The 13947-nt window shown below is 46.4% G+C and overlaps 1 protein-coding gene across 7 annotated transcripts in view; it reads left to right on the top strand.

Moving 5' to 3' along the window:
• abr (ABR activator of RhoGEF and GTPase) overlaps positions 1-13947 on the top strand; it is a 222555-nt gene that overhangs the window by 106487 nt on the left and 102121 nt on the right. For all 7 annotated transcript variants that reach the window (XM_014137906.2, XM_014137905.2, XM_014137910.2 and 4 more), the window contains 3 exons: positions 4193-4378; positions 11157-11264; positions 13803-13863. In XM_014137906.2, coding sequence (XP_013993381.1) covers positions 4193-4378; positions 11157-11264; positions 13803-13863 — 355 coding nt within the window. The remainder of the gene's footprint in view (positions 1-4192; positions 4379-11156; positions 11265-13802; positions 13864-13947) is intronic.

The following is a 13947-nucleotide window of genomic DNA, read 5'->3' as shown; positions in this document are numbered from 1 at the left end:
CAAATGTGCTTGTTAAATCATCACCCGTTTGTCGAAGTGGGCTGTGATTCGATGAGAAATTAACAGGCACCGCATCGATTATATGCAACGCAGGACATGTTAGATAACTACACATGGTTGATGATATTACTAGTTTAACTAGTGATTATGTTAAGATTTGATAGTATTTTATCAGCTAAGTTTAATGCTAGCTAGCAACTTACCTTGGCTTCTTGCTGCCCTCGCGTAACAGGTAGTCAGCCTGCCACGCAGGCTCCTCGTGGAGTGCAATGTAAGGCAGATGGTTAGAGCGTTGGACTAGTAACAGTGAGATTGCAAAAACGAATCCCCGACGTGACAAGGTAAAAATCTGTTGTTCTGAACAAGGCAGTTAACCCACTGTTCCTAGGCCGTCATTGAAAATAAGAATGTGTTTTTAATCTGACTTGCCGAGTTTAATAAAGGTGTTAAATATTTTCTTTTAAATCGGCAAATCGGTGTCCAAAAATACCAATTACCGATTGATTAGGGCCGATTTCAAGTTTTTATAACAATCGGCCATTCCGATTAATCGGTCGACCTCTGTTTATAGTTATATATATAACTATAAACAGCAGTTGGTTCCACAACCTCCTCAGTTTTATGTGGAGTGGTGCAGGGCAGAGGACTGGATGGACGGCTGTGTGTTGTGGTGTGTCCTGCAAGATTTCAGTGGGCCTGGCAGGTCTGGTGAGACACACCGGGGCGCTTTCCTGGTTGAGTGGTGATGAATGGTGGTTGTGTTTATCTGGTTTGGCTCCACCTGCTCGACCAGCGCCACTCTGCCCAGACACACACAGCCCAGCGCATTGAAAACAATGACGTCCGGCTTTGTCCTGCCATGGTAGTGTTTTACCTATCTGGATACAGCATGCAGTTCCTACAGAAAGTATTCATACCCGTTGAATTTATTCCACATTACAGTGCTGTGAAAAAGTATTTTCCCCCTTTCTAATTTTCTCTACTTTTGCATATTTCAGATCTTCAACCAAAACCTAATATTATATAAAGGGAACCTGCGTGACCAAATAACACAACAATTACGTACTTAATTCATTAACAAAGTTATGCAACACCCAATGCCCCTGTGTGAAAAAGTAATTGCCCACTTACGCTCAATCACTTTTGCTGCAATGACTCTGACCAAACGCTTCCTGTAGTTGTTGATCAGTCTCTCACGTCGCTGTGGAGTGCATTCCACAGGAAGAACCTCATACCAACAGTCAAGCATAGGGGTGGTAGTGTGATAGTTTGGGGATGCTTTACTGCCTCAGGACCTGGACGACTTGTCTTACTAGAAGGAACCATGAATACTGCTCTGTATCAGAGAATTCTACAGGAGAATGTCAGGCCGTCTGTCTGTCTGTGAGCTGAAGTGCAGCTAGGTCATGCAGCAAGACAATCAAGTCTACATGAAAATGGTTAAGCAACACATTTGAAGTTTTGTAATGGCCTAATCAAAGTCCAGACCTAATCCCAATTGAGATGTTGTGGCAAGTCTTGAAATGAGCAGTTCATGCTTGAAAACTCACAAATGTCACTGAGTTAAAGCAGTTCTCCATGCAAGACTGGGACAAATTTCCCCCACAGTGACGTAAGAGACTGATCAACAACTACAGGAAGCATTTGGTTGTAGTCATTGCAGTTAAAGGTTGCACAACCAGTTATCACACAGGGGAATTGGGTGTTGCATAACTTTGTTAATTAAATAAATTAAATAAGTGTCAATGTTTTTGTTATTTGTGAACTCAGATTCCCTTAACCTAATATTAGATATTGGTTGAAGATCTGATAACATTCAGTATTAAAAACATGCTAAAATCAAGAATATCAGAAAGTGGGCAAATTCTTTTTCATGGCCCTGCATGTTGTGTTACAGCCTGAATAAAAAATGGATTCAATGTATTTTTTCCCATCCATTTATGCACAATATCCCATAATGACAGTGAAAACATGTTATTATACATTTTTGCAAATTTATTGAAAATTAAATACAGAAATCTAATTTACATATGTATTCACACCCCTTTGCTATGACACTCCAAATGGAGCTCAGGTGTATCCAATTTCCTTTGGTCATCCTTGATGTCACTACAACTTGATTGGAGTCCACAAGTGGCCAATTCCAATTGTTTGGAAAAAATATATTTATATTTTTATTTAACCAGGTAGGCCAGTTGAGAACAAGTTCTCATTTACAACTGCGACCTGGCCAAGATAAAGCAAAGCAGTGCGACAAAAACGACACGGAGTTACACATAAACGTGCAGTCAATAACACACAATAAATCTATGTACAGTGTGTGCAAATGTAGAAGAATAGGGAGGTAGGCAATAAATAGGCCATAGAGGTGAAAATAATTACAATTTAGCATTAATACTGGAGTGATAGATGTGCAGATGATGATGTGCAAGTAGAGATACTGGGGTGCAAAAGAGCAAGAGGGTAAGTAATAATATGGGGATGAGGTAGTTGGGTGTGCTATTTACAGATTGGCTGTGTACAGGTACAGTGATCGGTAAGCTGCTCTGACAGCTGATGCTTAAAGTTAGTGAGGGAGATATGTCTCCAGCTTCAGTGATTTTTGCAATTTGTTCCGGTCATTGGCAGCAGAGGAAGGAAAGGCGGCTAAAGGAAGTGTTGGCTTTGGGGATGACCAGTGAAATATACCTGCTGGAGTGCGTGATACGGGTGGGTGTTGCTATGGTGACCAGTGAGCTGAGATAAGGCGGAGCTTTACCTAGCAATGACTTATAGATGACCTGGAGCCATTGGGTTTGGCGAAGAATATGTAGTGAGAGCATACAGGTCGCAGTGGTGGGTAGTATATGGGGCTTTGGTGATAAAACGGATGACACTGATAGACTGCATCCAATTTGCTGGCGGCATGAGTGAAGGAGGCTTTGTTGCGAAATAGGAAGCCGATTCTAGATTTAATTTTGGATTGGAGATGCTTAACGTGAGTCTGGAATGGGAGTTTATAGTCTAACCAGACACCTAGGTATTTGTAGTTGTCCACATATTCTAAGTCAGAACCGTCCAGAGTAGGGATGCTAGTCGGGCGGGCGGGTGTGGGCAGCAATCGGTTGAAGAGCATGCACATAGTTTTACTAGCATTTAAGGGCAGTTGGAGGCCACGGAAGGAGTGTTGTATGGCTTTGAAGCTCATTTGGAGGTTTGTTAGCACAGTGTCCAAAGAAGGGCCAGATGTGATTATGATATCGTTTAGTACCTTGAGCGTGGCTGAGGTGCAGCCATGACCAGCTCGGAAGAAAGTAACACACCTGTCTATATAAGGTCCCACAGTTGACAGTGCATGTCAGAACAGGAGCTATACCATGAACAGTCTTACGGTCCTTGCTTTAGATGGGTGAGAAAATAAATACATTAGGTCCATTTTGAATTCAGGCTGTAACACAACATGTGGAATAAGTGAAGGGGTATGCATACTTTCTGAAGGCACTGTAAGCCTATGAATCAGTTTAAACACGGATTTTTTACAATGGGTCAACACAAGGGCATTTAGCCCATAGCATTGCTTATGAAAGCTAACATGCTGTAAGCTTATGAATCGTTTTTGAATAGTAACACTATTGTTATGACACTGATTTTCAACCGGGATGTGGAGATGGAGGACCTTAGCAACACATGAATGACGTGGTGGTGTGATTCTGTTTTGATTGGAGGGAAAATATTTGTGATATCACTGCTCCTCTTGTTTGGATTTCCCTCAGGATATTGAAACTCTTATCTGTACTTGATAAGCCTGGGATCATCCGCCACTCCCTGGCTTATCAAGTACAGATAAGAGTTTAGCTATCCGGAGTGAAATCCAAACAAGAATAGCAGTGATGTCACTGTAGTGCTCAGGCTTGGTGCCTGCGCAAACATTTCTTAACAACATTTTGGGATGTTTGGTTCGATCTGTAATCGTGGTCTGTTCAGAGCTGTTTCCCTCAGTACTAAAAGGAACAGCTCAGCTCTATTCAACTCTGTTCTCCAGTCTTTGGTCATGCTGCAGCGCCCACCCCTAATAATAAAGCACTGCTGCGCACCGCCCAGGATCATGATGATTTATGTGTTGAAAGTGTCAGTGCATGTATACACACATACCGGTACACACATAAACACACACTAACTCTTTTCTGAATGTGTGTGTCCTGTATGTGTGCAGCCCATGCGTCCCCTGAAGGCGACAGCCACCACGTCCCAGCCGGTGCTGACCATACAGCAGGTAGAGACCATCTTCTATAAGATCCAGGACATCTTTGAGATCCACAAGGAGTTCTACGACGCCCTCTTTCCTCACATCCAGCAGTGGGATGAGAAGGTCGCCGTCGGACACCTCTTCCAGAAACTGGTAAGGGTGGCAATCAACCAACCTGTCAGTCAATCATTCAATTGGTCAATCTATCAATTTATCATCAAGATTGATTTTTGATTGAGATGAATTAGGTGTGTTAGTAGTACTGAGTTGGAATACAAACCTGCACAACTCTTGAGTCTCCAGAATGATGGAAGAACAGGAAGTTGGAGGACAACTTGGAAATCTAGTTCAAATGAATTGTATTCCAGTGTCTGCCTGCCTGCCAGTGCCTCCCCTTCCAAAGCATAGTCTACTAGTCTACCAACGTTACAAGGGTTATTCCAAAATTTGGGGGAGAGAATTTTTATTAGAGAAAAATAGACTATAGTATCCTTAACAATGCTAGTAAGGATACTATAATTATCACATTTCACATTGGATTTATTAACTACAAAAAGGTTAGACGTGTTTTTATTTATATTCTGGTGCTGCTCCACACACGCAAGCTTGATAGCTAGCTAGCTAACTCTGGTCCAGCGTTAAGGCAACTTTCTGAAGTTCAACTTCAAATACATTCATAGTTCCTTCATAGAAGCCGGTCATCCGTGGGTATAATTATGCGGGCCTAATTCAGATGTCATTAACAACAAGATGCCCATCGCTTCCTCCTAGCTCTCTCCCCGCACGCCAAATTTCAGTCGCAAATCGCGCCCTACACTTGTCTGTCCAATGCATTTAAATAGCTTGCCCGCTCCATAGCAAGCTGCTCTATCCGCTAAATGGCGAAAAAATTATATATATATATATATATATATATATATATATATATACTGCTCAAAAAAATTAAGGGAACACTAAAATAACACATCCTAGATCTGAATGAATGAAGTAATCTTATTAAATACTTTTTTTCTTTACATAGTTGAATGTGCTGACAACAAAATCACACAAAAATAATCAATGGAAATCCAATTTATCAACCCATGGAGGTGTGGATTTGGAGTCACACTAAAAATTTAAGTGGAAAACCACACTACAGGCTGATCCAACTTTGATGTAATGTCCTTAAAACAAGTCAAAATGAGGCTCAGTAGTGTGTGTGGCCTCCACGTGCCTGTATGACCTCCCTACAACACCTGGGCATGCTCCTGATGAGGTGGCGGATGGTCTCCTGAGGGATCTCCTCCCAGACCTGGACTAAAGCATCCGCCAACTCCTGGACAGTCTGTGGTGCAACGTGGCGTTGGTGGATGGAGCGAGACATGATGTCCCAGATGTGCTCAATTGGATTCAGGTCTGGGGAACGGGCGGGCCAGTCCATAGCATCAATGCCTTCCTCTTGCAGGAACTGCTGGCACACTCCAGCCACATGAGGTCTAGCATTGTCTTGCATTAGGAGGAACCCAGGGCCAACCGCACCAGCATATGGTCTCACAAGGGGTCTGAGGATCTCATCTCGGTACCTAATGGCAGTCAGGCTTCCTCTGGCGAGCACATGGAGGGCTGTGCGGCCCCCCCAAAGAAATGCCACCCCACACCATGACTGACCCACTGCCAAACCGGTCATGCTGGAGGATGTTGCAGGCAGCAGAACGTTCTCCACGGCGTCTCCAGACTGTCACGTCTGTCACGTGCTCAGCGTGAACCTGCTTTCATCTGTGAAGAGCACAGGGCGCCAGTGGCGAATTTGCCAATCTTGGTGTTCTCTGGCAAATGCCAAATGTCCTGCACGGTGTTGGGCTGTAAGCACAACCCCCACCTGTGGACGTCGGGCCCTCATACCACCCTCATGGAGTCTGTTTCTGACCGTTTGAGCAGACACATGCACATTTGGAGGTCATTTTGCAGGGCTCTGGCAGTGCTCCTCCTTGCACAAAGGCGGAGGTAGCGGTCCTGCTGCTGGGTTGTTGCCCTCCTACGGCCTCCTCCACGTCTCCTGATGTACTGGCCTGTCTCCTGGTAGCGCCTCCATGCTCTGGACACTACGCTGACAGACACAGCAAACCTTCTTGCCACAGCTCGCATTGATGTGCCATCCTGGATGAGCTGCACTACCTGAGCCACTTGTGTGGGTTGTAGACTCCGTCTCATGCTACCATTGGAGTGAAAGCACCGCCAGCATTCAAAAGTGACCAAAACATCAGCCAGGAAGCATAGGAACTGAGAAGTGGTCTGTGGTTACCACCTGCAGAACCACTCCTTTATTGGGGGTGTCTTGCTAATTGCCTATAATTTCCACCTGTTGTCTACCATTTGCAAAACAGCATGTGAAATTTATTGTCTATCAGTGTTGCTTCCTAAGTGGACAGTTTGATTTCACAGAAGTGTGATTGACTTGGAGTTACATTGTGTTGTTTAAGTGTTCCCTTTATTTTTTTGAGCAGTGTATTTCAGAGGTTTAAAAATGAACAGAAAGGAACAATATAAACAGTTGCTTTTTGGGGGTTCGAACTGAACCAGTTCAGAACTATATTTTGCTGGGTAGAACAGTGGAACGGAACATAAAGAATTATGGTTCTGTTCAGAACGAAACGATTGGAAAATAATTTTGATTCCAACCCCTGATTATAACTGCACAGATTTCACATTTATGGTATCACCTCCCTCTGTTCAATCTATACCCCTATAGGATAAACATTAAATTACACTGGGGTCTGCCCAGACATTAGTCTCTATTCTGCTCCTACTCCCCTGTCCATCTCTCTCTGTTCCATCAGTTTCTTTAACAGGCTGATTTCTGACAATTAAATGTTCATGTACTGTAGGGTCTTGACCCAATAATTGGGTTTTTAAAATGTAAACATTTATCTCCCTCTTCCTGTCCCTACTACCCTCTCCCTCTTCTGTCTTTTTCTTTCTCCCCTCTGCTTCTCTCCCTATTCCTTCTTCCTCCTCTTCCTCGTTGCTGTCTCTCCTTTGTCTTCTTTCTCCCCCATCTCTCTCTCCACGTCTCTCTCCTCTCTCTCCCACTCTATGCCCTTACTCCCTCTCAATAAGTAGACAGTGCAGTATCAGTAAGTGAATTTTAAAGTGATGCTCTAGAACTTTTGTAGAATCTCAGCCAGTAGTTTTGAAAGTGGTGCTCGAGCCAAAACGGGTCCCCGTTTTTGGTGTACTACGTCATCCATTTTTTATTATGTGTTATGAATCCAATTCGTATAAAATGTACACCGTCTCTTTCCTGGATTACTCATTAAACCCCAGAGTGTGGAGCCTGATTGGTTTAGGGAACGGTTCTAGAATCTGATTGGGTTAGGAGTGTTCTGTCTCATAAGGAAGGTCTCTAAAGGAGTTAGGGCTCTCCATGTGATACAACACCACTCTGACAGAGCAGGCTGATGTGATTAGCACTTAGTATGGTGTTCCACTTAGTATGGTGTTCCACTTAGTATGGTGCTCTGCATTTTATGTGACTATTGTTTTGTCGTAGAAGCAAAGTTTTAGCCTCTATTTTCAATTGGATAGAAAAGTTTCTAAATGTTCATTATACTGACGTAACTGTATATTAGGTTAACTCATTTAGTACATTTTCAGTGGAAGACATCAAATTACGCATGTGCATGCGCACACACACACACACACACACACACACACACACACACACACACACACACACACACACAGACAGAGATGTCTTGCCGACATCCGTTAGCAGAATCATCCAGTTCCATCTGAGGTGTGTGTGTGTGTGTGTGTGTGTGTGTGTGTGTGTCGCATGGCGACTAAACATTTAGACAGGCCTGTCTGTGAGGGAGCCACCAAACAGTGTACAGATGGTGTCATAATTACACAGCACACTCCCCACTGCTCCCTGTGTGGGGCACTGGAAACACTACAGTAGAAACAGAGAGGGAGATGGGGGGGATCAAAGGAAAGAAGCTAGGGAAGGAGAGAGAGGAGGGGAAGAAGAGAGAGGAGGGGAGCAAGAGGGATAGAAATTGTCAGTGTTCCAACTTCTTTCTTTCTCTCTCCTATCCTCTCATATATATTTCTCACCCTCTCCTATGTCTCAGGGTGTTTTCTAGTACCTGAGTGAGAGACGAAAGTGCTTCTGGTGAGAGACCGAAGTACTTCTGCCAACGATGTAAATGTTGCTAGGAGACAGCCTTTGCCATGACGACTGATTGGGTCAGAGGGTTCTCTCCAAATCTGCAGGGAAAGATGGGTACAGGGGAACATAATGGAAGATGAGCCAGAAGGGGGGAGAGGAGAAGGGAAAGAATATTGATCTCTGCTTTGAAGTGTCCTCAGAGACCTCATGGTTTCTCCACTTCTCCTCTCCAACAGTGATAATGCATCACACCACACGGGCAGAGGACGAGAGCGGGGGAGGGAGGGATAGGGGGAGGGAGGGATAGGGGGGGGAGGGAGGGATAGGGGGAGGGAGGGAGGGATGGGGGATAGGGGAGGAAGGGATAGGGGAGGGAGGGATGGGGGGAGGGATAGGGGAGGAATGGGGGGGAGGGAGGGATAGGGGAGGGAGGGAGGGATGGGGGATAGGGGAGGGAGGGATAGGGAGGGATAGGGGGAGGGAGGGCAGAGCACACATACAGTAGCTTAACAAGTTCTAATTAATTTAACCTCTCATTTATTTCACAGCCCCATACCTTTCTCACTCCCTCCATCAATGTCTTGACTAGCTCTCCCTAGTCCCTTTACCGGAGCTGTTTAAGTATGCATATTCATTTCCTGGTCCAATTGCCTTCATTGGAATGCACAGAGAGGCCCGTGCGTTGCGACTGGCTGATTTGACTGTGCTCCAATCAGGAGCGTAGGACCCGAAGCAGGGAAGGGCATTGTGGTGATGTGATTAGGTGTCCAAGGGAGAGATAGCAGGGCCACGGCTCCGCTGGCTAGTCGCTAACTCGGGCAGTGTTGGAGTTGATTTAAAATCACTCCTGGACTGGCTGGAACTCATAGTCTGCATCGCTGACAATAATGTTCTTCACACCTCTCAGGAGTGATAATTTGAATGGGAATTATTTTAGTGCCAAACAGGGCTGTCAAGTTCACTTTGCCCCTGGGGACGCATAATAGTCCTCTATCCATCATTTTTTGATTTTACTATGCACTCTGACTGTGTAGTTTTCATTTGGGGGATTCTCAGTGAGCTGGACACAGTCAGTAAACTGAATGAATGTAGGTCCATTATCATTACTACACTGTTTCCATTTGGCTTTAGTCATTTTAAAGTATATTGAGTTACATTTTTATACAGTGCATTCGGGAAGTAGTCAGATCTCTTCCCTTTTTCCACATTTTGGTAAACGTTACAGCTTTGTTCTAAAATGTATTAAATAAACATTTTTCTTATCAATCTACACACAATACCCCATAATGACAAAGCTCCGAGACAGGATTGTGTCGCGGCACAGATCTGGGGAAGGGTACCAAAACATTTCTGCACCATTGACGGTCCCCAAGAACACTGTGGCCTCCATCATTCTTAAATGGAAGAAGTTTGGAACCACCAAGACTCTTTCCGGCCAAACTGAGCAATCAGGGGAGAAGGGCCTTGGTCAGGGAGGTGACCAAGAACCCGATGGTCACTCTGACAGAGCTCTAGAGTTCCTCTGTGAAGATGGGAGAACCTTCCAGAAGGACAACCATCTCTGCAGCACTCCATCAATCAGGCCTTTGTTGTAGAGTGGCCAGACGGAAGCCACTCCTCAGTAAAAGGCACATGACAGCCCGCTTGGAGTTTGTCAGAAGGCACCTAAAGGATTCTCAGACCATGAGAAACAAGGTTCTCTGGTCTGATGAAACCAAGATTGAAGTCTTAGTTCTGATGCCAAGCATCACGTCTGGAGGAAACCTGGCACCATCCCTACGGTGAAGCATGGTGGTGGCAGCATCATGCTGTGGGGATGTTTTTCAGCGGCAGGGACTGGGAGTCAGGATCAAGGGAAAGATGATAAACTTAGCAAAGTACAGAGAGATCCTTGATGAAAACCTGCAACAGAGCGCTCAAGACCTCAGACCGGGGCGAAGGTTCACCTTCCAACAGGACAACGACCCTAAGCACATAGCCAAGACAACGCAGGAGAGGCTTTGGGACAAGTCTCAATGTCCTTGAGTGGTCCAGCCAGATCCCGGACTTGAACCCGATCCAACATCTCTGGAGAGACCTGAAAATAGCTGTGCAGCGACGCTCCCCATCCAACCTGACAGAGCTTGAGAGGATCTGCAGAGAAGAATTGGAGAACTCCCCAAATACAGGTGTGCCAAGCTTGTAGCTTCATACCTAAGAAGACTTGAGGCTGTAATAGCTGCCAAAAGTGCTTCAACAAAGTACTGAGTAAAGGGTCTGAATACTTATGTAAATGTAATATTTCACTTTGGTATTTTTTATAAATTTGAAAAAAATTCTAATAACCTGTTTTTGCTTTGTCATTATGGGGTATTGTATGTAGATTGATGAGAGGGGGGAAAAAAACAATTTAATAATTTTAGAATAAGGCTGTAATGTAACAAAATGTGGAAAAAGTAAAGGGGTCTGAATACTTTCTGAGTGCACTGTTTATATACATTTATTTATTTAACTTTATTTAACTCACGGGCCGTATTTTTGACACCCCTGCTTTTAATCTTTACACTGTATAGAAATCTGATTGGGTTCCTCTTAGAGGGAGTTGAATTACGTCATCCAATACCCCTCTCAAGTCTTGGGTGTAGTATGGGTAGTTCTTAACATAGAATAAAGGAAAGTTCATTTAGGAGTGGACTTTCAGACAACGTCATTTTCATTCTCCTCCTCTTCATCCTTCTCCTCATCCTCCTACTTTTCCTCTCTCCACTGTGTTAATATTCTGTCCTCTCCTCTGTGCTCCAGGCCAGCCAGCTGGGGGTGTACAAGGCTTTTGTTGACAACTACAAGACAGCGATGGAGACGGCAGAGAAATGCAGCCAGGCCAACACCCAATTCCAGCAGATCTCTGAGGTAGATGTTGGTCACACACGTACACACACATATACACACACAAGGCACACTCACACCATGCACATCAGTTGTGAGGGCTGAAATTTGTACAAATATATGGAGTTGTGTATGTATTTGTGTGTGTGTGTCTAGTTTTGGGGCTGTGTGTTTTCCCAGCCTGACAGTCTGCTGCATCAGCTCCATTCCTCTTCATTAGCTCCACTCAGCCTCAACCAGGCTCTGGGTGTGTGGGTGTGTGTGAGTGTGTGAGTGTGTGTCTCTGGGTGGGTAGGTGTGTGTGTGTGTGTCTCTGGGTGGGTGGGTGTGTCTCTCTCTGGGTGTGTCTCTCTCTGGGTGTGTCTCTCTCTGGGTGTGTCTCTCTCTGGGTGTGTCTCTCTCTCTTTGTGTGTCTCTCTCTCTGGGTGTGTCTCTCTCTCTGGGTGTGTCTCTCTCTGTGGGTGTGTCTCTCTCTCTGGGTGTGTCTCTCTCTCTGGGTGTGTCTCTCTCTCTCTGGGTGTGTCTCTCTCTCTCTGGGTGTGTCTCTCTCTCTCTGGGTGTGTCTCTCTCTCTCTGGGTGTGTCTCTCTCTCTCTGGGTGTGTCTCTCTCTCTCTGGGTGTGTCTCTCTCTCTCTGGGTGTGTCTCTCTCTCTCTGGGTGTGTCTCTCTCTCTCTGGGTGTGTCTCTCTCTCTGGGTGTGTCTCTCTCTCTGGGTGTGTCTCTCTCTCTGGGGTGTGTCTCTCTCTCTGGGGGGGTGTCTCTCTCTCTGGGGGTGTGTCTCTCTCTCTGGGGGGTGTCTCTCTCTCTGGGTGGGTGTCTCTCTCTCTGGGTGGGTGTCTCTCTCTCTGGGTGGGTGTCTCTCTCTCTGGGTGTGTGTCTCTCTCTCTGGGTGTGTGTCTCTCTCTCTGGGTGTGTGTCTCTCTCTCTGGGTGTGTGTCTCTCTCTCTCTGGGTGTGTGTCTCTCTCTCTCTGGGTGTGTGTCTCTCTCTCTCTGGGTGTGTGTCTCTCTCTCTCTGGGTGTGTGTCTCTCTCTCTCTGGGTGTGTCTCTCTCTCTCTCTGGGTGTGTCTCTCTCTCTCTCTGGGTGTGTGTCTCTCTCTCTCTCTGGGTGTGTGTCTCTCTCTCTCTCTCTGGGTGTGTCTCTCTCTCTCTCTCTGGGTGTGTGTCTCTCTCTCTCTCTCTGGGTGTGTCTCTCTCTCTCTCTGGGTGTGTCTCTCTCTCTCTCTGGGTGTGTCTCTCTCTCTCTCTGGGTGTGTCTCTCTCTCTCTCTGGGTGTGTCTCTCTCTCTCTCTGGGTGTGTCTCTGGGTGGGTGGGTGTGTCTCGGTGTGTGGGTGTGTGTGTGTGTCTCTGTGTGTGTGTGTGTGGGTGTGTCTCTGTGTGTGTGTGTGTGGGTGTGTCTCTGTGTGTGTGTGTGTGGGTGTGTCTCTGTGTGTGTGTGTGGTTGTGTCTCTGTGTGTGTGTCTCTGGGTGTGTGTGTGTCTCTGGGTGTGTGTGTGCTCTGGGTGTGTGTTGTCTGGGTGTGTGTCTCTGGGTGTGTGTGTGTCTGGGTGTGTGTCTCTGGGTGTGTGTGTCTCTGGGTGTGTGTGTTGTGGGGGTGTCTCTGGGTGTGTGTGTCTCTGGGTGTGTCTGGGTGGGTGTGTGTGTGTGTGTGTCTGGGTGGGTGGGTGGGTGTGTGTGTGTGTCTGGGTGGGTGGGTGTGTGTGTGTGTCTGGGTGGGTGGGTGTGTGTCTCTGGGTGGGTGGGTGGGTGTGTGTGTGTCTCTGGGTGGGTGTGTGTGTGTCTCTGGGTGGGTGGGTGGGTGTGTGTGTGTCTCTGGGTGGGTGGGTGTGTGTCGTGGGTGGGTGGTGTGTGTGTGTGTCTGGGTGGGTGGGTGTGTGTCTCTGGGTGGGTGGGTGGGTGTGTGTGTGTGTCTGGGTGGGTGTGTGTGTGTCTGGGTGGGTGGGTGGGTGTGTGTGTCTGGGTGGGTGGGTGGGTGTGTGTCTCTGGGTGGGTGTGTGGGTGTGTGTGTGTCTGTGGGTGGGTGTGTGTCTGGGTGGGTGGGTGTGTGTGTGTGTGTGTGTCTGGGTGGGTGGGTGTGTGTCTCTGGGTGGGTGGGTGGGTGTGTGTGTGTCTCTGGGTGGGTGTGTGTGTGTCTGGGTGGGTGGGTGGGTGTGTGTGTCTGGGTGGGTGGGTGGGTGTGTGTCTCTGGGTGGGTCCTGCTTCTATACCACAGGAGGTTGGTGGCACCTTCATTGGGGAGAACGGGTCTGTGGTAATGACAGGAGCAGAATGAGTGAAACGGTATCAAACACAGAGGGGTTGGGTTAATGCGGAAGACACATTTCAGTTGAAGCATTCAGTTGTACAACTGACTAGGTATCCACCTTTCCTTACCATGGTTTCCAGGTGTTTGATGCCATTCCTTGTTCCGTTCCGGCCATTATTATGAGCCATTCTCCCCTCAACAGCCTCCTGTGTTCTATACCGCTAAATTCCTACACCACTAAATTCCTATACCACTAAAATCTTATACCACTAAACCTGTAATACAGCAGCAATCACAATTCATTCATTTTCTTCCAGAGCCTGAAAGTAAAGGGTCCTAAGGACTCGAAGGACTGTAACACAAATGTCACTATGGAAGGTAAGAGATGAGTTCTAATCTAGATGTATGTCAGAAGGCTGCTCTGGCTCGTTCAGACTCTGTAGCCTTGTCTCTTCTGCTTGT

The sequence above is a fragment of the Salmo salar genome, chromosome ssa13 (assembly GCF_905237065.1).
Source record: "Salmo salar chromosome ssa13, Ssal_v3.1, whole genome shotgun sequence".
Classification (NCBI taxonomy): domain Eukaryota; kingdom Metazoa; phylum Chordata; class Actinopteri; order Salmoniformes; family Salmonidae; genus Salmo; species Salmo salar.
This window is presented reverse-complemented; position numbering and strand designations above follow the sequence as displayed.